This window comes from Aptenodytes patagonicus, chromosome 14 (assembly GCF_965638725.1).
Source record: "Aptenodytes patagonicus chromosome 14, bAptPat1.pri.cur, whole genome shotgun sequence".
NCBI classification, from domain to species: Eukaryota; Metazoa; Chordata; class Aves; order Sphenisciformes; family Spheniscidae; genus Aptenodytes; species Aptenodytes patagonicus.
In genome coordinates this window covers 11,941,670-11,964,448 of record NC_134962.1, presented here as the reverse complement: position 1 = coordinate 11,964,448, position 22,779 = coordinate 11,941,670, and the positions used below count along the sequence as shown (strand labels likewise).

The following is a 22,779-nucleotide window of genomic DNA, read 5'->3' as shown; positions in this document are numbered from 1 at the left end:
ACTGCCCTGAGCACCCGTCCGCTCTGGGAAGGGAGCGATTTCCTAGGGCCGGGCAAGCCAAGCCTAACCCTAAGCCCAGCCGGGGCTTAGCGCTGGTGGCAGAGTCCTGCTCTCCGCAGCGTGTCCCAGGGCTGTGGCAAATGTAATGCCCATCAGGACGAACCCCAACCCGAAGCAGCTGCTGCCGCTGAGCCGGCTCGGGAACCCCCAGCTCTGCTCGGCGAGGCACTGCTCGTTAGCCAAAGGGCCATGCCGCTTGCTTTTTTTCTTCCAGGGCTGACGGAGATGCGGGGCTTGGCGGCTCGGCAGCGGGGTTTCCTCAAGAAGAAGATTTGTAGGATGTTCTATGGATTTGTTTTTCTGTACAGAAAGATATTTATTTATGTTTGTTCAGACCCAAGCTCTCTTTGCATTTGCTTTGGGCACACGCAGCGTTTGCAGCGTTGCGGTTTCCACTTGCTCTGGGTTCCCGGGGCTGGAGGCGGCTGGGGGTGCTGGCACGGCCGCCCCGGGGGCAGGGGGTACCTGTGCACAGAGGGGGTCCTGTGTTTTGTAGCTGTAGTTGCTGATGTCCAGGGCTCTGAACCTGCCCAGGCTGAGGGCTTTGCTTCACGTCCTGCGTTGCTCTACCCTGTGCCATGGCAAGAGACTAATCCCGAAGCGAAGCAATCCTTGCCCTGCCCGGATTCCTGCTGCTGGCAGCGGCCCCGGCCCCTGTTCCCCACGCGGGGTGACACGCCGAGTGGGCAGCGCAGGCTGCGGGGCTGAGGGTGCGGGGGGCTTTTGGGAGAGGGTGCTGGTGAAGATGTGCCACGGGGCCCGTGGGTGCAGGGTCCCTGGATGTGGTGTGCGGGGAGCCGTGGGTGCTGGCCGAGCGTCCCGAGGGGATGCGATGCTGCGAGGTCCAGGGGTGCAGGATCCAGGGAGGCGCGGGGCGCGCTGGGGCCGGGGCTGCGGGGGGCAGGGGCCGGGGCTGCGGGCTACGGGCACGGGGCTGCCCTCGGGCGCTCGTTAGCCGCGGCCCAGCCCCCTCCTTAATTAGCCGCGGCCAAAGCCGCTCATTAGCGGCGGCCGGGGCCGGGCGCCCTCCCCGCGGAGGCGGGCGGGAGCGGGCGGGGAGCGCTGCCGGCCATGGGGGTGCGGGCAGCGGTGCGGGCACCGGCAGCCGCCGCAGCCGTCGCCGGGCTGGAGCCGGAGCCCGAGGCCGAGCCCGGGCGGAGCCGGCGGCGGGATGGGGCAGCGGCGGGGCACGGCCGCGCTGCTCCTCGCCCTGGGTAAGGCTGCCCGTGCGGGGGTCGGGGTGGGGGTGCCCGGGCGGGGATTGGGGTGCCCGGGCTGGGGAGCGGCCGGTTTCCAGGTGGCGCCTGGGGTGTGGAGGCGGGGGGCGACGCGGCGTCCCTTCCCTGCTCCGTGGGTCGGTGCCGTGCGTCTCTCCCCGGTGGGTCCTGGCTGCCGGTGCTGAGCTGGCCGTGCACCCCCGCCTGTGGCTGCCCTCCCCCCCGGGCCGGGGCTGCTGGTGCTGCTGGTGCTGGGCGCGGGTGAGCAGCCAGGGCAGGCTGGGAGCGGGGCGCCCCGACTGCCCCCGCATCGGCTCCCTGCCCTGGCAGAGCGGCTCTTTCAGGCTCTCTGCAAATGCAGGCAGGGCTGGGCATAGGCGAGGGACAGCGCGTGGTTCGTGTGCGTCCTGCGTGGAAGGGGGAGCTCGCCCTGCCTGGGTGGCACCGGCACTGTGGCGGCCCAGGGCTGGTCACCACGCAAAGGTCTGGGTGCTCACGCCGACCCCCTCGGCGGCTGGCAGGGCACCTGGCCGGGCTGCTGGCATCGGGCACCGCCTGTGCCAACGTTTACCAAGGCTTCTCGGACTGCGTCCTCAAGCTGGGGGAAAACATGGCCACGGACGAGGAGGTGGCCGGCATCGAGCTGCAGGGGTTGCACCGAGTCTGTGGGTGAGTACGGCCTCGCACCAGGACCCCCTGCATGTCCCACCCTGTGGGGCCGGTCCCCAGATGAGGGGGGTGGGGTGGTGGTGGGGTATCTGTGGTGCACGGCCAGTGTGGCTTTTTGGCATTGCCCCTGTGCTGCTGTCTGAACTCTTCTCCTGCCCTCCTGGATCCCGCCGGTATGTGCCAACGCACACGTGCTCCCCACCTTGCTCCAATTTCAGACAGACCCAGTGAACTCCCTGCATCCATCCATCCGTCCGTCCATCTGCCACGCGGCTCCAGCCAGAGTTTGCATCCCCGGCCCTTAGCAATAGCTCCAGCCCCAGGACTCTTCCTGCGACCCCCTGCACGCCCGCTGGCAGGACCCGACCCCCTTTGTCCCCTGGGAAAGGCTCCCCTGGACACCTGGGTTTCAGACGGGGACTTCTATGTGCCCGGGCTGTCCCAAGGTCCAGCGCTGCAGGGGGCAACCTGCAACCGGCCTCGAGTTAGATCCTGCTGCCCAAACCGAGCCTTCTCCCTCCCTCCCTCCCTCACTCCGTCCCTCCGTCCGTCCCTGCTGAGACTCTTCATCCTTCTGGCTTGACTTTGCCCCACCCCTGGTTTTCGTGAGTGTGTAGCAAGTGGGCCGAGATCAGGGTTTTGGGAGGAGGTTAACTTTAGCAGGACTGAAATAATAGTAAAAGAGTTGGGGAGCGAGGGGTGGTGCTGGGCGGGTTTGGGGAAAGGTCTGCTTAAGAAGCAAACCAGCAGAAGCAGCGAGGGGGAGCAAGGGAAAGGTGGAAATAAAATGTTTGTGGAGATAAATGGAGGCAGCTCTGTGTCCCCAGCAGCGAGTTGTGGGGAGTGAAAAGGAGTTATGAGGAAGCGCAGGCAGCAATTAAGGGACAACTCGCGTGCCTTGGGGGGGTGGAAACCTGCTAGGGCAAGGCGGAGGGCTGCGTGCCCTGCGGGTCAGGCTTTCCAAGCTGCTGAAAACCACCCCGCGGGCTGGGAGGGGAAGGCATCGCCCTCAGTGGTGGGGTGGAGGCTCTGGGACCTGCTCGGTGGTGCCAGCACAGCTGGCTGGCATCTGTGGGGGCTGCGGCAGGGCAGGGGGCAGCGCGGGACGGGGCAGTCGCCATTGGTGCAGGCAGGTTGGGCTCTGAGCAAGCTGGGACGAGATGCTGGTGCTGATGCCGAGGCAAGCGGAGGGTCCCTAGTCCTCCCGCCTGCCCCAGCCGAAATATCGAACTTTGGTTGTTGCCAGAAGTTGAAAACACTTCAACAAAACTCTCCTGCTCAGGGAGAACAGAAAACTGACTAGCCCCCATTTAAAAAAAAACCAATTATCTCTTTGTTTTGTCCGTGCATTCCCCTGCCAGCAAACCTGGCGATGGGAGGTTGGCTGTGACTTGCCCTTTTTTCTGCCTTTTCCAGGGGACAGCCTAGCTCAGGATGAAAATCCTCCCTGGGATGTGGCTGAAGGCTGAGTTGAGACGGGAACGGCTCTGCCTTGGGCTGTAATATATACTTTTTTGAACATGGGGCTTCTTGGTATTAGAGAAAAAAACCGAGCACGCAGCCCAGCGCGTGCTGTGGTTGACTGCTGGAGGAGTGATTCCTCTGCTGAAACTCACATGAAATGTGTGAGATGAGGTTTCTTCACAGGCTCTGGGGCTCGGCACGTTCAGGGATATGCCATCTTCTCCTGCCGGTCCCGGTGCACGGCTAGCCGGGCTTGCCATGGCTGGAGGAAGAAGGTGATGATGTCCCAGCTTCCTGCCAGGAAATATTTCTGAATTATTGGTCTTTAACCCTCAGCCTTCTCCGCTGCCATGTGCTTTCCTGGTGCCGCGGTCCCCTCTCCAGGAGCGCAGGTGAGGGATGGATGCGGAGCTGGGAGCCGGCATGGGGCTGGTGGCGTCTTGGCCCTGCGTGCGCAGTGCTGCCCCAGAGCCGGCCTGCCTGGCTGAGCAGATGGAGGCTGTGCAGGGTGAAGGATTGGGAATTTCCATCCCGGCTGAAAGCAGAACCAGGCAGGAGCTGTCATCCCCCTCAGCCTTCCCCCAGCTGTCCTTTGCCCGAAGACACGGGCCAGGTTTAACCCTCACCTGGCAGAGCTGCCTTCTGCTGCTGCAGCTCGGGAGTGAGCGCAGGAGGTTCCCTGGTTGGCACCAGCTTTTCTCGTTATCTGGGGACACTTATTCTGCCACAGTGACTCGGTTTAATGAACTCCCTCACAGCTGGCATTCTGACGTAAGCCTTGGTAGGGAAATCAAGTAAGTAGAGTGCTCAGGTCCACGTGTCTGTACAAGGTGTCGTCTCGAGCACAGGGCGCTTGGAGAAAGCCAAGCCCCCCCCTCCCCATGCGCAGGGTCCCTGCTTGGCCGGCTGGGCTGCTTCTCCTTCCCCAGGGGTGGCCCGTGTGCCTGGTGTCGCGGCGGGCACGGGGAAGGTGGCAAAGCAATTGCTCCTGTCCTCTAGGCAGTCCCCAGCTTGCAGCTCAATTACTGCCTGGAGGTGGTGCCCAGCCCCAGCTACCGTGGGACAGCAAACCTGAGGTGGAGGGGAGGGCAGGAGGGTGCCTTGGGGTGCGAGTCATTAGGTGCTGTGGGCTGGCAGAGGCCGGGGAGCCGGCTGGGACCCAGGGGGGTGCTGCCCCTGGGGGGCTGGTCCCTGCCTTGCCCCAGCGTCAGGTGCCAGGACACGCGTTGCTCCAAAGCAGCTGCCAGATGAAATGCTTTTGCAAAGCTCTTTTCAGGTAAAAGAAACTCTCTTTGAAAGAAGTCATGGGGGCGGGGGGGAAGGTTAGTGGCAAGCGTGGCATAGAGCCTTACCTGTCCCTTGGGGAAGTTTGTGTTTTGGAGAGGAACCGCTTCCAGAGGAGAGGATGGCCCGTGGCATTTGCTGAGCCTTTTGGGCTCCTGCTGTTTTATTTTGTGGGTTTGTACCTACAAAGCAGAGCCCTCGCCCGTGACTTCAGCTGTGTTGGGACTTACGGACACGCTAGTGTGCATGCAGCAACCTGCCAGGCCGTGGGTGCCCTCCCCGTCACAGAGCAGCACTTACAGCAGCCGTTGGGGAGTCCGGTAGGGAGTCCAATCCTCCTACACTCGGCAGCCAAAAAGCAAAAATCGGGCGGGGTGCCCGTTCTGGTCCTCCCCACACCATGCGGGGGGACATGGCCCAGCTTGGTACCTGCTGTCCTCACCCCTGGACAGCTGGAGCCCACCCCTCCCTGCTCAGCCTGACACCTGTGGGCAGGGGGCTGGTTGGAAACAGCTCAAAAGCAGCTTCTTCAGAGCCACCGTGCTGCTTCACCAGAGGTAAGGAAGGAGCTCAGGGAGGGGATAAAGCCTTGGCAGGCTGGATACCGCTCTGGATGAATGCAGCGCGGGGTCATCCCACGTGGCGCTGGCCCCAGCGTGCCGGACCGGTGGGCTGGTGCCCACTGTGCCCCTCTCCTGGGAGAGTCTTCTCGGGAGCTGTGGTTTTCAGCCCCGTTTCTGCCAGGGTTTTTCCCTGCCTGGTTCTAGCTCTGGATCTGAAAAAAAAAACCCAAACCCCAAGTTGCCGTGCTCAGGGGAGGCAGCCAAGGGGGTCTTCAGCGAGCAGCTCCCGGTTTAGTCCTGCAGGACCGCGGGTTACCTTTGCCTGTCTTGTTGTTTGTCCCTGGTGCTCCCCAAGAGCCTCTTTGCACTGACCGGCTTCTACTCGCGCAGGGTAATACCCAGCAGATAAATGGAGATGTGTCTAATGAGAACACAGTGAAGAACTCCTCCCGCCCCTGCCCGCACCTTGGCTCTAAAGCTGCGATGGTCTGTGGGAGACGTTGTCCTTCTCCTTGCTTTGTGCTCGCGTTTTGCCCTTGAGTCAGCTTGGAGGAAGCTGTGAATGAAACGCGCTGGGCCTTTGTTCGCAGCCCGGTTTAGATACTCGGGGTGCTCGGTGCCCAAGGGAAACATTTGTTGATGGAAAACAATGGATCTGATTGACTTGCAGAGGGTGTGTGGGGGGAACGTATTAAATAATTCCAGTGTGTTTTGAGGTTTGGAGTTTTAGCCAAGATGCTCTGGGAGGCGATGGAGGGAATGGCAAAATACCAAGGTTGTCGCTGCCCGGAGGGCGGGCTCGGGGCAGCAAGGCTCTGCCCGGCTCCTCGGGCGCTGTGCTACTGCAAAGGGACCGATGGTGCTGTGTCTCCCCTGGCTGCAGGTACTGGGATGAATTTCACAGGTGTGCCCTGGCAGCGCTCTGGGAGTGCCAGAAGGAAGCAGTGGCTGTCTGGGAGCTGCTGAGACGGGAGTCTCGAACAATCAAATTTCCAGGCAGCTTGTTGGACCTCTGCAGCCCCAGCACGGCCCAAAGCTTTGCCTGGATCCACGTTCCCAACGTTTCCGTCCTCGGCATCCCCCTCGTCGTCACTTGGCTGAGCTTATAAACTGCAGCTCTGTAAGTATTGCAACAAAGGTGGTGGCAGCGTGTGTCGTGGCATCTTTCTGATCATTTTTCCAAACCTTTGAGGAATACACTGTGCGGTGCTCAGCAAACACTTGGCTCCATCCTGCGCCTGTGAGACGTGGAAGAGCTCAGCACGGGGCTGAGCCAGGGAGTCCTCACCTCAGCTCACGCCGGGGAAACCCCGATGGCTCTTTTCACTGCCACAGGGGCTACAAACGCAGCGAGGGTGAGTGCTGGAGCCCTGCCACGCGGGATGCTTTTTTCTGCCATAGTCATGCTTTTTTCCCTCCATCCGCTTTAAAACTCAGGTGGCTTTAAGGGAAAGGCAGGGTGAGCCAGCCCTGAGCAGGGCTGTGCCATGGCCCCGCTCTGCAGCACCCACCTGGCTGTGCAGAATCAGCCCTCGAATGGGGTCTGCTACCTCCCTGCTTGTCTCCAGGGGTCTCTGAAGAGAGAGATCCCTTCCCCGCGGAACGGGAGCTTTGCATCCCTGGCCCTGGCGAAGCCTGGAGCCGGGACAGCCACCCTGGGCACTCAAATCGGTGCAAAGCCACACGCCCAAGCCCGCTGCAGATGCGGTGGCATCGCCTCTCCCCCCAGCTCGCCCCTGGCACGGGCCTGCTGAGCTCCGGGCGTTCCCCAAACACACATTATTCCCTCCCGCAGGACAGACACGCCATCGCCTCCCAACTCGGTGAGCAAGGAGCTGAGCCGTGTGCTCCCTGCACCCTGCCCCACCCCTGGGGCCCCTCACCAGCATGGCCAGACCCTTCCCACCTGGGCAAGGGGACGGTGCAGCCCTTGCCTCCTCGCTGGGCTGAGCCGGAGGGTGCGGGAGCTCACACCGTCTCCTGCGCTGCGCCGCGCCGCAGGCACTGAGCACCGGTGGAGAAGGTCACCCCGCGGGGCGGCATGGGAAGCTGCTCGCACACGCGCTGCCGCTCTCCCCACCGCCTTTCGAAGGAGCCGCAGGAGAGGAGGGGGGGAGCCCGCCCAGGTACGCGCTGCAGCCCCGCGCCCTGGGAAACGGAGCCCGTGGTGTGGGAAGAGGGTCTGGGGCCAGAGGTGGCTGGGGGGGACACAGGGACCGGTGGGCTGCACCCCTCCCCAAGGTGACCCCACCGGCGCTGCCATGCGGGGATCCGGTGAGACAGAGGGTGGCCCTGGGAAATTGCCCACGGAGCTGGTGCTGCACAAGCACGGGGCATCCCGGCGTGGCCTCAGCCCCGCGGCTGTGCCGGCAGGCTGGGGTGCCAAGACCCCCCTGGGTCCTGATCACCCACAGGGGAGGTGGGAGAAGGAGCAGAGCCAAAACTGCCTCCTCCAGCCCCTGACATTTAAGGCACACGCTCTGCCTCTGTTTTGTGGTGAAGCCCTGCTGGGTGAAAACGACTTCCCTGGCTTGGCAAAGTGCTGCTCACAGTCGTCTCGGTACGGTGAGCAGGGGACGGCGGCGGGGAAGCACACCAAGAGAGTGACGTGGGACAGGCTGCTAGAGCGGGGAGAAGCGTGGCTGGCAGCGAGCACCCTGGTGAGGTCCTACAGCCTCAGCTCGAAGGGGCCAAGAGATATGCAGCACGGTGCTGAGGACAAGACAGGGCTGTGAGAGATGCCCAGGGCCAGAAGCACCACGGAGGAGGAGAGGAGGTGCTGACCCACCACGCAATGTAGGGACAACCGCTCACTTCTGCCACGCTGCTTCTTGCCAGCCTGTTAGCCCTGCAGCAGGGCCAGCTTGGTTTTCCTCCTCTCCGAGAGCAGCAGGAAGGTGCTGCCATTGGGAACATCCTCCACCCCCATTCCCCAGGGATCCCGCTGGTGGGAGCGGGGTGGCTGGCTCCCAGGGACGGTTCCCCAGGGACGCAGCTGGCAGCGCTCCCCCCACCCCCGCCTCTGCGGCAAATGCACTCGCTGGCCTTTCCTCCCACCGCCCCGAGAGCCATCGGCCGCTGGCGTGAGTCACCGGGGCCACATCCCAGTGCGAGAGGTGGCAGGGGGAGCCGGGGCAGGTGGAGAGGGAGAGGGACCTTTCAGTAGGCAAACGCCGGCAGGGACAGAGGCACGCATGCACACACACACACAGGGGGGTGCCTGGTTTCAAGCATCCTGAGCTTTTTTAGCTCACGCTTAGCCCGGGGAGTCCTCAGCACATGCTGACGGCAGCACATCTTGTCCTTTCCTCGGCAGCCTTCAGTGCGCATTGGGTGCAGGTCCTCGCACGGGATCACCCCATGACGTGCCCAGCTGGAGCAGGTGGCAGCGCAGCCGTGTCCTACCGCCACCTGCATCCAGAGGTGGGACAGGGATGAATTCCACCCCTCGTGGCCGTATCCAAACTGGAGGACGTGAGCAGTGCTCGGGTCGACTCGCTGGCTGTTCCTGGGACAAGGAAAGAGCAAAGGAGATGGTCCTCGCCCCACGGAGCTGGCCCTACGCCCTGGCCCTTCTGCAGCTTGGGCCTGCTCCGTGCACCTGCGCTGCCGCCGAGACGAGGTGGTGGGGAGTGGCTGGCGGGCTGGCAGGTCCCCTCTGCCCACGCCAGTGTCCTCGGCTGCCCCCTTCCCCGGGCCCGGCCAGGCGCAGGGGGGTGCCGGGAGCTCAGGAGAAGGGGAAGCCCGGAGCTGCCCCCTCAGGGCTGCAGGGCAGGGTGCTGGGCTCAGGAGGGGGAACCCCACTCACAGTGAGCCTCCAGCTGTGTCACCCTCCTGGGCTGATCCCGGAAGGGGAAATTCAGATTGTAACCGTTCGGCAGTGGGAATTTGTGACCGGGGAATGAGCTGGCATGGAGGGCAAGACGGCCCAGCTGCAGAAGGGGTTGAGCTGTCTGGCAGCAGGGATGCCAGAGCCAGCAGGGCTCCCTGCAAGGGAGCGGAGTTTGCCTTGGGGACGAGAGCAGAAGCAGCCCCAGCATTGCACTGCAGCCGTCCTGGGCTGGGAGCTCTCAGGGGGCACCTTTGGGCAGCAGAGCTGGGCTGGGGGCTGGACCCGCGGCTGGGCTGAGGTGCCCCATGCAACCGCTCAGGGATCGGTGCTGGGCTGAGTGGATATAAGGGATCTGCTCGTGATGCATCTCTGCAGACTCCTTGAAGAACCGCTGATGGCGGCAGGACGCTGCCCAACGCAGCGTTCGTTCGTTTTACTTTCTATTGAAGCAAAAAAGTGTGTTTAATTCACCTCGAGGGAGAACACAGAAATTCCCCAGCGTTCCCCATGAAGCTGCCCCCCCACTCCAGGGTCGTCCCCATCCCCCACAGAGGTGTGAACACGGGTCCTGGCCCGTGTTCCAGCTGCAGCTGCCAGTGCCCGGCAACGAGCACAACACAGCCCTTCTCCCCTGCTCCCGACGCAGCCCTTCTCCCCTGCTCCCGGTGCCTCGGACGCCTGACCCAGCCCTTCTCGCTTGCTCCCAGCACCTTGGTCCCCGTCTCAGTGCTGCCACCTCTGGCGTCATGAAGGCCCAGAGGAAGAGGACGCTTGTGCTGCCAGAGGTACGGCCCTGCTCCACGGAGGTGGGCACCCTCCCACTGCCCGGGCAGGCTGGAGCAGGCACCACCAGGAGGGCTCGGGGTGGGGACCCCGCTCTGGGGAGCTGGGGGGGCCGGGAGCTTGGCTCGCGCTCTCCACCCACCCACCCACCCTGCAAGGCCACGGGCTGGGAGAAGCCCTTCTGGGCTGCTCATCCCCTGCTGAAATGGAGCATCCCTGCCCGGGGGGAACACGTCCCCGGGGGAGCCCGGAGCGCCCTGTGCTCGTGCCGGAGGGATGCTTGCCGGGAGCAGCTGGGTCCTGCCCGGAGCCTGAGCCGGTGCCTCCTCTGCCCCTTTCCAGGCTGGAGCCATGGGAGCTCAGCCCTGCCTGGGGAGCCGCCTGGAGCCGCAAAGCCGCCTGCGCAGAGTAAGAAGCTTCTGGGTGCCGAGGCAGGCAGGGGGCCGGTGTCTCCGCACGGCGGTGCCGGGCTCTGTCCCCGGGGCCCCGCGGGGCAGGGAGCAGGGCCGCTCACCCCTGCCCTCTCTGCTCCTTCAGGTCCACAAGAGCTTGCCGTCACCCAAGCTGCTGAAGCACGCGAAGCGCAGGATCCTCCGGCTGCAGGCGCTGGCCCGTCAGTGGTGGTGGGTGCTGGTGGCGAAGGAGCCCCCCGGCCTCCAGCCAACTCCTGCTGGGGATGTGCCCGGGGGCCCCATCGCCCCACGGCTCTCCCCAGGCAGCGAGAGGGGGCAGGGGTGCCGAGACCCCCGGCCCACAGGTGCGCTGGGCTGGCCAGGGAAGGACCATGCCCTTTTCTGCTTGGCTTTCGGCTTAGGATATGCCTGCTCATGCTGGGGGCTGGGGAGGCTGCTGCCAGCTGTGTGGATGTGGAGATGAAGGTGGATGGTGAGGTGGCGATGGAGGTGGAGCTGGAAGTGGAGTTGGAGGTGGCGATGGAGGTAGAGATGGAGGTAGAGATGGAGATGGAGATGGAGATAGACCCACCAGCAGCAGGACAGGTACGTGCTCCCCATCCACTGCCTGCAGTCCCGGTGGGTTGCCTGCTGCCGGGCTGGGGCTGGGGCTGGTGGGCCCCGCTGCAGGGCTACGGCGCCTGGTCGGTCCCCTCATCCTGGCGGCACAACCACCACCACCGCACTGCCCTGAGCACCCGTCCGCTCTGGGAAGGGAGCGATTTCCTAGGGCCGGGCAAGCCAAGCCTAACCCTAAGCCCAGCCGGGGCTTAGCGCTGGTGGCAGAGTCCTGCTCTCCGCAGCGTGTCCCAGGGCTGTGGCAAATGTAATGCCCATCAGGACGAACCCCAACCCGAAGCAGCTGCTGCCGCTGAGCCGGCTCGGGAACCCCCAGCTCTGCTCGGCGAGGCACTGCTCGTTAGCCAAAGGGCCATGCCGCTTGCTTTTTTTCTTCCAGGGCTGACGGAGGTGCGGGGCTTGGCGGCTCGGCAGCGGGGTTTCCTCAGGAAGAAGATTTGTAGGATGTTCTGTGGAGTTTTTTTTATGTATATAAAGATATTTATTTATGTTTGTTCAGACCCAAGCTCTCTTTGCATTTGCTTTGGGCACACGCAGCGTTTGCAGCGGTGCGGTTTCCACTTGCTCTGGGTTCCCGGGGCTGGAGGCGGCTGGGGGTGCTGGCACGGCCGCCCCGGGGGCAGGGGGTACCTGTGCACAGAGGGGGTCCCACTTATGGAGGTCACGGCACGGGGCACCAGCGGGGTTCATGGGCTGCTGGAGAGTGGTGTCCCCAACAGCAAAGCTGTCACCAGCAAAGAGTGAGCTCTGACGCGCCTGACCCCTGCAGTGATGCCATCAAAGCAGCCAGGAAACCTTCTGGGTTCCCTGCCTGCTGGAGGACAGGAAAAGGGACTCGTGGGGCAAGAGCCAGGATCAGGCCGTAAAGGTGCAATATGCCAACTAATCCCCTGAAGGCCATGACAGCCTGGGGAACGGCTGGTGCCAGGATCAGGGGACGGAGTTTTGTAGCTGTAGTTGCTGATGTCCAAGGCTCTGAACGTGCCCAGGCTGAGGGCTTTGCTTCACGTCCTGCATTGCTCTACCCTGTGCCATGGCAAGAGACTAATCCCGAAGCGAAGCAACCCTTGCCCTGCCCGGATTCCTGCTGCTGGCAGCGGCCCCGGCCCCTGTTCCCCACGCGGGGTGACACGCCGAGTGGGCAGCGCAGGCTGCGGGGCTGAGGGTGCGGGGGGCTTTTGGGAGAGGGTGCTGGTGAAGATGTGCCACGGGGCCCGTGGGTGCAGGGTCCCTGTGTTGTAAATAGTTGTAAGATAAAATGCTGGACTCATCAAGCGTGCGTCAAACATACACGGCCACAGCTAACGAGCACATCGTGAGAGACAGAGAAGTACTAGCAGAAACTGGACGAGGACAACCAAAACTGTGGGAAATGGCAGTGCTGAGCCAATTTGTGACCACATAAGGAGAAGGGCCCAGAGGTTCAAGAAAAGCTCACCTCCTGCAAGGACCACAAGAGACCACAAGAGACCTCCAGAGACCACCTAAGACACCTGAAGATGCTCCTGAGGACTCATAACGCATGTGTGAAGGACTATGCAGACATTATAATTAGTTCTGAGAAATATAATGAAAATGCATGACTTTTCCAAGCAATTATTATGAATATGTATATCGCAGAACCCTATAAGGGACAGTTGATGCAACAGACAGCGTGCATGCTAGGAGGAGAGATCCCCCGTGCACCCGGCCGAATAAAGTAATGCCTGCTCTTTAATACACCCAGTCCTAAGGAGTTTTATTCCCGATTTTCCGTGACAATTTGGCAACCCAGATGGGACACCGCATCTGACACTCGGCGGATTCTCGGGATCGAGAGGACTCCGGCGCCACCGAAGTTTTTTTTTGGGGGGAGATCCTCCGATCCCCTGATCCGGTGAGTTCAATGCAAAATCCCCTGGGATTATAAGGCATTACTTCTAAGGGAACCAGTCTGTGAGGGACTAAAAGGGAAACCTGTTAAAGGGAAGGCTTGTTTGCACGTAAGTGCCAGCCGTGGGAAAGTGTGAGTGTTGTGAGTATATCCGCGGATGTGTGTTGTTGTGAGTGTGTGAACGTGTCTGATATTGTTAATTGTTGTCTGTAATGGTTGTATCGTGGGTTCTGGGCAATGCTTAGAAGGGAGAATTTTGAAAAAGTCACCTCTGGGCTGTTTATTAAAACACTGGAAGGATGTTGAGAGTGACACCCTCACAAGAAAGCAATGGATTGAATATTGTAATCATTGGTGGCCACTGTATATTTTGGAAGATCAAGAAAAATGGCCAAAGGATGGGACTTTGGAGTAGAATACGATATTACAGTTAATGTTATTTCCCTTCGTCGTGAAGGGAAGTGGAAGGAAGTGCCCTGCGTAGAGTTGTTCTTTCCATTGCGAAATGGACCGGAATGGCAGAAAGATTGTTGCTCAGAGCCAAAGGACCCTCTGGTTCTGACTTTAGAGAAGGATCAAGGAAAGAAAGCAAAGAGACGTTGTCCTGCCTGTAGTATTGGAAAGCGTTGTGTTCAGTATGGAAAATCGGAGGAGGAGGAGGATGTAGATTTGCTGGTGGCCCCAGGGCAAAGGAGGCGGGAGTCGCAAAGGCAGGAGAGATCAGGGATGAGGCGGGGAGCTGAGTCGAGGAGAGATGAAGGAGGGGATTTCAGCCCCGTAGCCGGGAGAACTAGGAGGGGACTGGAACATCGTGATGCGGAAAGGGGGGAGGCACTTCAAGCACCTCTCCGGCAAGCGGTTGGAACTAACGAACGGGCCGGTTACTGTTAAAGTTCCGTTTTCAGTAGTTGATTGAAGGTCGTTGAGAGGAATCGGGAAAGGAAGCCGATTGCTGCACTAGCAGAACAAGGATTGCGAGAAGTAAGGTTATCGGGGAGGCGATGGAGGAAACAGACTTCAGAGCCGTCCTCTGGGTAGGGATCAATGTGCTATTTGCAGGGAAAAGGGACACTGGAAACGAAATTGTCCGCGAAGGAGGAGAGTTAATGGGATTACCCCTGATCAGGCTGTAGAGCTGTTGACTCTAGATGAGGCATGAGGAGGACCGGGGGAGTCATCCCCAGCTGAGCCCCTGGTCACCCTGACGCTGGGGAATGAGAGGACGGATTTTTTAGTAGACACTGGAGCAGCATACTCTGTTTTAAATACTTGTAAAGGGAGTTTTGGTCAAGCTACCGTAAATGTAGTTGGTGCCACAGGGAAAGGGGGAAACAGGCCGTTTTCCCAGCCATTAAAATTTAAAATAGGCAAGCGATGGTTGACGCATCAATTCTTATACGTGCCTGAATGCCCAATGCCGTTATGAGGAAGGGCTGTCCTGAGTAAACTGAACGCACAAATAACTTTTGAAAATGGGCGAGTACAAGTCCATATTCCAGAAAGTAAAGCCCTGGAAGCCCAGGTTTTTATGTTACAGCAACCCGAGGCGGAAGGAGGGATTCCGGAAGCGGTAGAGAATGCCGTTACTCCGCTGGTTTGGGCCACTGAAATCCCAGGGAAATCACGAGCAGCGGAACCAGTAAGAATACCGCTAAAACCTAACGCCAGACCGGTAAGGCAAAACCAATATCCTTTAAAATTGGAAGTGAGAAGGGGATTGGAAAAATTGATTAATAACTTTAGACAATATGGATTGCTAGTAGAATGTCCATCAGCCTCTAATAGCCCTATTTTGCCAGTAAAGAAACCTCATTCAGACGAATACAGGCTGGTACAAGATCTTAGGGCTATGAATCAAATAGTGCAGGATATACACCCCGTTGTAGCCAACCCATGTACGTCATTGAATACGATCAAGGAGAATGGTGAGTGGTTCACAGCCTTAGATTGAAAGGCTGCTTTCTTCTGCGTGCCTCTAGAGGCAGGAAGTCAGGCGTTGTTCGCATTTGAATGGGAAAGTCCGAGTACGGGCCGAAAAACACAACTTCCAGGTAAGGGATGGCCGGCCTGTCTCAGAGCAGTAGCAGCAGCCACGGTATTACCAATCCAAGAAGCCCGAAAACTAACTCTGGGACAAAGAATGACTGTTTACGTACCCCACATGGTTATAGCTGTTCTAGAACAAAAAGGCAGTCACTGGCTGTCTCCAAGTAGGATGCTGAAATACCAGGTGGTGCTTTTGGAGCAAGAAGACGTTGAATTGAAAACGACGACTGCTCTCAACCCTGCTATGTTTCTTGAGCCATCAGCAGGAGGAGAAATATCACACGACTGTCTACAAACCATTGAGCAAGTTTATCCAAGCCGGGAAGATTTGAAAGACACCCCAATAGAGAATCCCGACTGGGAACTGCTCACAGGTGGAAGCAGTTTTATGTGCAAAGGGAAAAGAGTGGCTGGTGACGCAGTCGTAACTCGGGCTGGTGACGCAGTCGTAACTCGGGCTGAAGTTGTGGAAGCTCGTCCGCTACCTGGGAACACATCTGCTCAAAAGGCAGAGTTAGTGGCACTCCAAAGAGCCTTAGAACTATCTAAGGATAAAAGAGTCAACGTATGGACTGATTCCAAAGATGCATTTGGGGTAGTACACGCTCATGGAGCTATATGGAAAGAGAGAGGACTGCTGTCTGCACAGGGATCTCCTGTCACGTATGGGGATATAATTAAACAACCGTTAGGCAGTGTTCAGCTACCAATAGAAGTAGCCATAACGCATTGCAAAGCTCATCAGTCTGGACAAACATCAACCAATACAGGGAATCGATTAGCGGATTAAGTAGCAAAAGAGACAGCAGAGGAAAGCATCCTGATTGTTGCTCCGTCGAGGTATGTGAACCTTCCAAATGTAACCCCGGAATATCAGAACCAAGATAACCAATTGGCCGAACTATTAGAAGCCCACCTAAACCCTGAAGGGTGGTGGATAACACCAGATAGACAAGTAATAGTACCCCAGGCAGTAATGAGGCAGCTGGCAGAAGACAAACATAAAGCAACACACTGGGGTGCAGAAGCCCTCGTAAATGCCTTGAAAGATCAGGTACTTAGTGTAAGGATGACAGGAATTGTTAAGAGCGTAGTGGGTAAGTGTGAAATCCGCTTACAAAATAATCCACATTCCTATAAAAGACCCCCCCCAGGAGTTCTCAAAAAGGGAAACAGTCCTGGAGACTGCTGGCAGGTAGATTTTGCTGAGCTACCTCGACAAGAAGGATACCGGTATTTGCTGCTCCTAATTGATACGTTTTCTGGGTGGCCTGAAGCATTTCCCTGTCACACCGACAAAGCTAGTTGGAAGTTGCTAAGGTATTGTTAAAAGAAAGAATACCCCGATTTGGGGTTCCCTTTGGGATGTCATCAGATAGAGGACCACGTTTTATAGCAGAAGTCGTACAGAACTTGTCTAAAATACTGGGAATCAGATGGGATTTCCATACTCCATGGGGGCCACAATCCAGTGGGAAAGTTGAGAGAATGAATCAGAGTCTAAAAAGACAAATGAGTAAACTTTGTCAGGAAACATCACTTAAATGGTCGCAGGCTCTTCCCCTAGCCTTATTGAGAGTCAGAATTCAGCCAAATTCCAAGGAAAAGGTGAGCCCGTACGAGATCCTCTATGGGAGACCTTATCAAGTTACTATCATTCCAGGGGAAAGCCAAATCAAAGGAAATCGTGATTTAAAGGAGTATGTAATATCTCTGGGGAGAATACTTTCATCTTTACATCGATTTATTGTTTTTGCTTCTCCAATAACTTTGGACGTCCAGGCACATCCCTGTCATCCAGGAGATTGGGCATACGTCCGAACCTGGGGAGATGAACCACTCCAAGAGAAATGGAAAGGACCTTTGCAAGTTCTTCTGACTACCCACACAGCGGTAAAGGTGGACCAAATAAATTCATGGGTGCATTTCACTCGGATAAAACCGGCTCCAGAACCTAGTGAACCTCAGTGGAAAACAAAATCGACAGAAGGTTTGCGGGTAAAACTGGCAAAGAGACAATGATCCTTTTTCTGTTGTATGTTCTAGAGTTTGGTGTATTAAAAGGGGCCGCTATTATCGATGGGGTGGGACATGAAAATACCTACGGGAATTTAAAGCTAAGCTTTGCAAAAGCGGTGAATAGGACGGATTTGTTGGATTTGTTCACAAATCATGACAGGAGGGACAGGCTTTCCTTGGAAAGTTATCCCCTTTAGTTGGCCTGAGGTGTGTTCTTTTGGTTAACAAAACAGAACACGTATTACTGTGAACATGAGTTGTGGGACTCCCAGGAAAAGAATCTTGGAAGTCTCAAAGGGGGGAATAGTTGTACAAGGCCACAGCTAACGAGCACATCGTGAGAGACAGAGAAGTACTAGCAGAAACTGGACGAGGACAACCAAAACTGTGGGAAGTGGCAGTGCTGAGCCAATTTGTGACCTCATAAGGAGAAGGGCCCAAAGGTTCAAGAAAAGTTCACCTCCTGCAAAGACCACAAGAGACCACAAGAGACCTCCAGAGACCACCTAAGACACCTGAAGATGCTCCTGAGGACTCATAACGCATGTGTGAAGGACTATGCAGACATTATAATTAGTTCCGAGAAGTATAATGAATATGCATGACTTTTCCAAGAAATTAGTATGAATATGTATATCGCAGAACCCTATAAGGGACAGTTGATGCAACAGACAGCGTGCATGCTAGGAGGAGAGATCCCCCGTGCACCCGGCCGAATAAAGTAATGCCTGCTCTTTAATACACCCAGTGCTAAGGAGTTTTATTCCTGATTTTCGGTGACACCTGGATGTGGTGTGCGGGGTGTGGGGAGCCGTGGGTGCTGGCAGAGAGTCCCGAGGGGATGCGATGCTGTGAGGTCCAGGGGTGCAGGATCCAGGGAGCCTGGAGATCCCTTCCCCGTGGAACGGGAGCTTTGCATCCCTGGCCCTGGCGAAGCCTGGAGCCGGGACAGCCACCCTGGGCACTCAAATCGGTGTAAAGCCACACGCCCAAGCCCGCTGCAGATGCGGTGGCATTGCCTCTCCCCCCAGCTCGCCCCTGGCACGGGCCTGCTGAGCTCCGGGCATTCCCCAAACACACGTTATTCCCTCCCGCAGGACAGACACGCCATCGCCTCCCAACTCGGTGAGCAAGGAGCTGAGCCGTGTGCTCCCTGCACCCTGCCCCACCCCTGGGGCCCCTCACCAGCATGGCCAGACCCTTCCCACCTGGGCAAGGGGACGGTGCAGCCCCTGCCTCCTCGCTGGGCTGAGCCGGAGGGTGCAGGAGCTCGCCCCGTCTCCTGCGCTGCGCTACGCCGCGCCGCAGGCACTGAGCACCAGTGGAGAAGGTCACCCCGCGGGGCGGCATGGGAAGCTGCTCGCACACGCGCTGCCACTCTCCCCGTCGCTTTTCGAAGCAGCCACAGGAGAGGAGGCGGGGAGCCCACCCAGGTACGCGCTGCAGCCCCGCGCCCTGGGAAACCGAGCCCGTGGTGTGGGAAGAGGGTCTGGGGCCAGAGGTGGCTGGGGGAGACACAGGGACCGGTGGGCTGCACCCCTCCCCAAGGTGACCCCACCGGCGCTGCCATGCGGGGATCCGGTGAGACAGAGGGTGGTCCTGGGAAATTGCCCATGGAGCTGGTGCTGCACAAGCACGGGGCATCCCGGCGTGGCCTCAGCCCCGCGGCTGTGCCGGCAGCCCGGGGTGCCGAGACCCCCCTGGGTCCTGCTCACCCACAGGGGAGGTGGGAGAAGGAGCAGAGCCAAAACCGCCTCCTCCAGCCCCTGACATTTAAGGCACGCGCTCTGCCTCTGTTTTGTGGTGAAGCCCTGCTGGGTGAAAACGACTTCCCTGGCTTGGCAAAGTGCTGCTCACAGTCATCTCGGTACGGCGAGCAGGGGACGGCGGCGGGGAAGCACACCGAGAGAGTGACGTGGGACAGGCTGCTAGAGCGGGGGGAAGCGTGGCTGGCAGCGAGCACCCTGGTGAGGTCCTACAGCCTCAGCTCGAAGGCACCGAGAGATATGCAGCACAGTGCTGAGGACAAGACAGGGCTGTGAGAGATGCCCAGGGCCAGTATCACAGAATCATTAAGGTTGGAAGAGACCTCTAAGATCGAGTCCAGCCATCGACCCAACACCACCATGCCCACTAAACCATTTCCCTAAGCGCCTCATCGTCTTTTAAATATTTCCAGGGGTGGTGACTCAACCACTTCCCTGGGCAGCCTGTTCCAATGTTTAACCACTCTTTCAGTAAAGAAATTTTTCCTCACGTCCAATCTAAACCTCCCCTGGCGCAACTCGAGGCCGTTTCCTCTCGTCCTCTTGCTTGTTTACCTGGGAGAAGAGACCGACTCCCACCTCGCTACAACCTCCTTTCAGGTAGTTGTCGAGAGCGATGAGGTCTCCCCTCAGCCTCCTTTTCTCCAGGCTAAACAACCCCAGTTCCCTCAGCCGCTCCTCATAAGGCTTGTGCTCTAGACCCTTCACCAGCCTCGTTGCCCTTCTCTGGACACGCTCCAGCACCTCGACATCCTTCTTGTAGTGAGGGGCCCAAAACCTAACACAGTATTCGAGGTGCGGCCTCACCAGGGCCGAGTACAGGGGCATGATCACTTCCCTACTCCTGCTGGCCACACTGTTTCTGATACAGGCCAGGATGCCATTGGCCTTCTTGGCCGCCTGGGCACACTGCCGGCTCATGTTCAGCTGGCTGTCGACCAGCACCCCCAGGTCCTTTTCCGACAGGCAGCTTTCCAGCCACTCTTCCCCAAGCCTGTAGCGCTGCATGGGGTTGTTGTGGCCGAAGTGCAGGACCCGGCACTTGGCCTTGTTGAACCTCTTACAGTTGGCCTTGGCCCATCGATCCAGCCTGTCCAGGTCCCTCTGCAGAGCCTTCCTACCCTCGAGCAGATCAACACTCCCGCCCAACTTGGTGTCGTCTGCAAACTCACTGAGGGTGCACTCGATCCCCTCATCAGATCATTGATAAAGATATTGAACAAGACTGGCCCCAAAACTGAGCCCTGGGGAACACCGCTCGTGACCGGCCGCCAACTGGATTTGACTCCATTCACCACAACTCTCTGGGCCCGGCCGTCCAGCCAGTTTTTGACCCAGCGCAGAGTAGACCTGTCTAAGCCGTGAGCCGCCAGCTTCTCTAGGAGAATGCTGTGGGAGACGGTGTCAAAGGCCTTGCTGAAGTCCAGGTAGACCACATCCACAGCCTTTCCCTCATCCACTAGGCGGGTCACCTGGTCATAGAAGGAGATCAGGTTGGTCAAGCAGGACCTGCCTCTCATGAACCCGTGCTGGCTGGGCCTGATCCCCTGGTTGTCCCGCTCATGCCTTGTGAGCACCCTCAAGATGAACCGCTCCATCATCTTCCCCGGCACCGAGGTCAGGCTGACAGGCCTGTAGTTCCCCGGATCCTCCTTCCGGCCCTTCTTGTAGATGGGCGTCACATTGGCAAGCCTCCAGTCGTCCGGGACCTCCCCCGTTAACCAGGACTGCCGATAAATGATGGAGAGCGGCTTGGCGAGCTCCTCCGCCAGCTCCCTCAGCACTCTCGGGTGGATCCCATCCGGCCCCATAGACTTGTGAGCATCCAGGTGGCGTAGCAGGTTGTTGACTGCTTCCTCTTGGATTATGGGGGGTTCATCCTGCTCGCCGTCCCTGTCTTCCAGCTCAGGGGGCCGAGTACCCTGAGGATAACTGGTCTGCCTGTTAAAGACTGAGGCAAAGAAGGCATTGAGTACCTCAGCCTTTTCCTCATCCTCGGTGACAATGTTCCCCCCAGCATCCAATAAAGGATGGAGATTCTCCTTGGCTCTCTTCTTGGCATTAATATATTTGTAAAAACTTTTTTTGTTGTCTTTAACGACAGTGGCCAGATTGCGTTCTAGCGGGGCTTTTGCCTTTCTCATTTCCTCTCTGCATGACCTAATGAGATCCCTGTACTCTTCTTGAGTCGCCTGCCCCTTCTTCCACAAGCGGTAAACTCTCCTTTTTTCCCTGAGTCCCAGCAAGAGCTCCCCGTTCAGCCAGGCCGGTCATCTTCCCCGCCCGTTCTTCTTACGGCGTATGGGGACAGCCTGCTCCTGCGCCTTTAAGACTTCCTTCTTGAAGATCGTCCAGCCTTCCTGGACCCCTTTGCCCTTCAGGACTGTCTCCCAAGGGACTCTCTCCACCAGCGTCCTGAACAGGCCAAAGTCCGCCCTCCGGAAGTCCACGGTTGCGGTTTTGCTGGCCCCCCTCCTTACTTCCCCAAGAATCGAGAATTCTACCAGTTCATGGTCGCTAAGCCCAAGACGGCCTCCGACCACCACATCTCCCACCAGTCCTTCTCTGTTAGTAAACAGCAGGTCGAGCGAGGCACCTCCCCTGGTAGGCTCACTTACCAGCTGTGTCAGGAAGGTGTCTTCCACACACTCCAGGAACCTCCTAGACTGCTTCCTCTCTGCCGTGTTGTGTTTCCAGCAGACGTCCGGGAAGTTGAAGTCCCCCACGAGAACAAGGGCTAGCGATTGAGAGACTTCTGCCAGCCGCTTGTAGAACGCTTCATCCGCCCCTTCATCCTGGTTGGGTGGTCTATAACAGACTCCCAGCAGGATATCTGCCTCGTTGGCCTTCCCCCTCACCCTTACTCATAAACACTCAACCGTACCATCATCACAATCGTTGAGCTCTAGACAATCGAAACACTCCCTAACATACAGGGCCACCCCACCGCCTCTCCTTCCTCACCCTTCTGAAGAGTCTATAGCCATCCATTGCAGCACTCCAATCCTGAGAATCACCCCACCATGTTTCTGTGATGGCTACTAAGTCCTATCTCTCCCGCTGCACAATGGCTTCCAGCTCCCTGCGTGCATTGGTGTAGATGCACTTGAGCTGGGCTATCGATTTCGCCCCCAGCATCGGCATGCCACCCCTAGGCTCATCTCTAGTGAGCATGGTTTTATCCCCTTCCCCCTTCGGACCTAGTTTAAAGCCCTCTCAATGAGCCCTGCCACTTCATGAGCAACGATCCTTTTCCCCCTGTGAGACAGCTGGACTCATCTGTCGCCAGCAGGCCCGGTGCCGTGTAAACCTCTCCATGATCAAAAAAGCCAACATTCCTCCGATGGCACCAGCCCCTGAGCCACGGCAACCGGGAAGGTGAGGGAGGCCGGGCGGGGGTTCGCCTGGCACCCCAAGCAGGGACCTGTTTCCATTCACCCCCATCGCTTAGGTCCCCTCTTTCTACCTGGTGGCAAGAAGGAAAGGGATCCTCTGCTTCTCGTGGAGCCTCCATCTGCTGCCTTTGCCTCAGGGATGGTAGGGTGTGGCTCCACCAATCTATCTCCCTCAAAGCACCACGGAGGAGGAGAGGAGGTGCTGACCCACCACGCAATGTAGGGACAACCGCTCACTTCTGCCACGCTGCTTCTTGCCAGCCTGTTAGCCCTGCAGCAGGGCCAGCTTGGTTTTCCTCCTCTCCGAGAGCAGCAGGAAGGTGCTGCCATTGGAAACATCCTCCACCCCCCTTCCCCGGGGGTCCCGCTGGTGGGAGCGGGGTGGCTGGCTCCCAGGGACGGTTCCCCAGGGACGCAGCCGGCAGCGCTCCCCCCACCCCCGCCTCTGCGGCAAATGCACTCGCTGGCCTTTCCTCCCACCGCCCCGAGAGCCATCGGCCACTGGCGTGAGTCACCGGGGCCACATCCCAGTGCGAGAGGTGGCAGGGGGAGCCGGGGCAGGTGGAGAGGGAGAGGGACCTTTCAGTAGGCAAATGCCGGCAGGGACAGAGGGGGGGTGCTGCTGCGTGCAGCAAGTGCGTGCACGCACACACGCACGCGCACACACGCACACACACACACAGAGGGGTGCCTGGGTTCAAGCATCCTGAGCTTTTTTAGCTCACGCTTAACCCGGGGAGTCCTCAGCACATGCTGACGGCAGCACATCTTGTCCTT

At 58.7% G+C, this 22,779-nt stretch overlaps 1 protein-coding gene across 1 annotated transcript; it reads left to right on the top strand.

The window, feature by feature from the left end:
• Positions 1–1,231: 1,231 nt before the first annotated feature.
• On the top strand, positions 1,232–6,368 carry LOC143166848 (neuritin-like). The gene is made up of 3 exons (XM_076351646.1): positions 1,232–1,274; positions 1,799–1,946; positions 6,141–6,368. Exons 1-3 carry the CDS (start codon positions 1,232–1,234, stop codon positions 6,364–6,366), a joined length of 417 nt encoding a protein of 138 aa, XP_076207761.1. The 3' UTR covers positions 6,367–6,368.
• Positions 6,369–22,779: the final 16,411 nt, after the last annotated feature.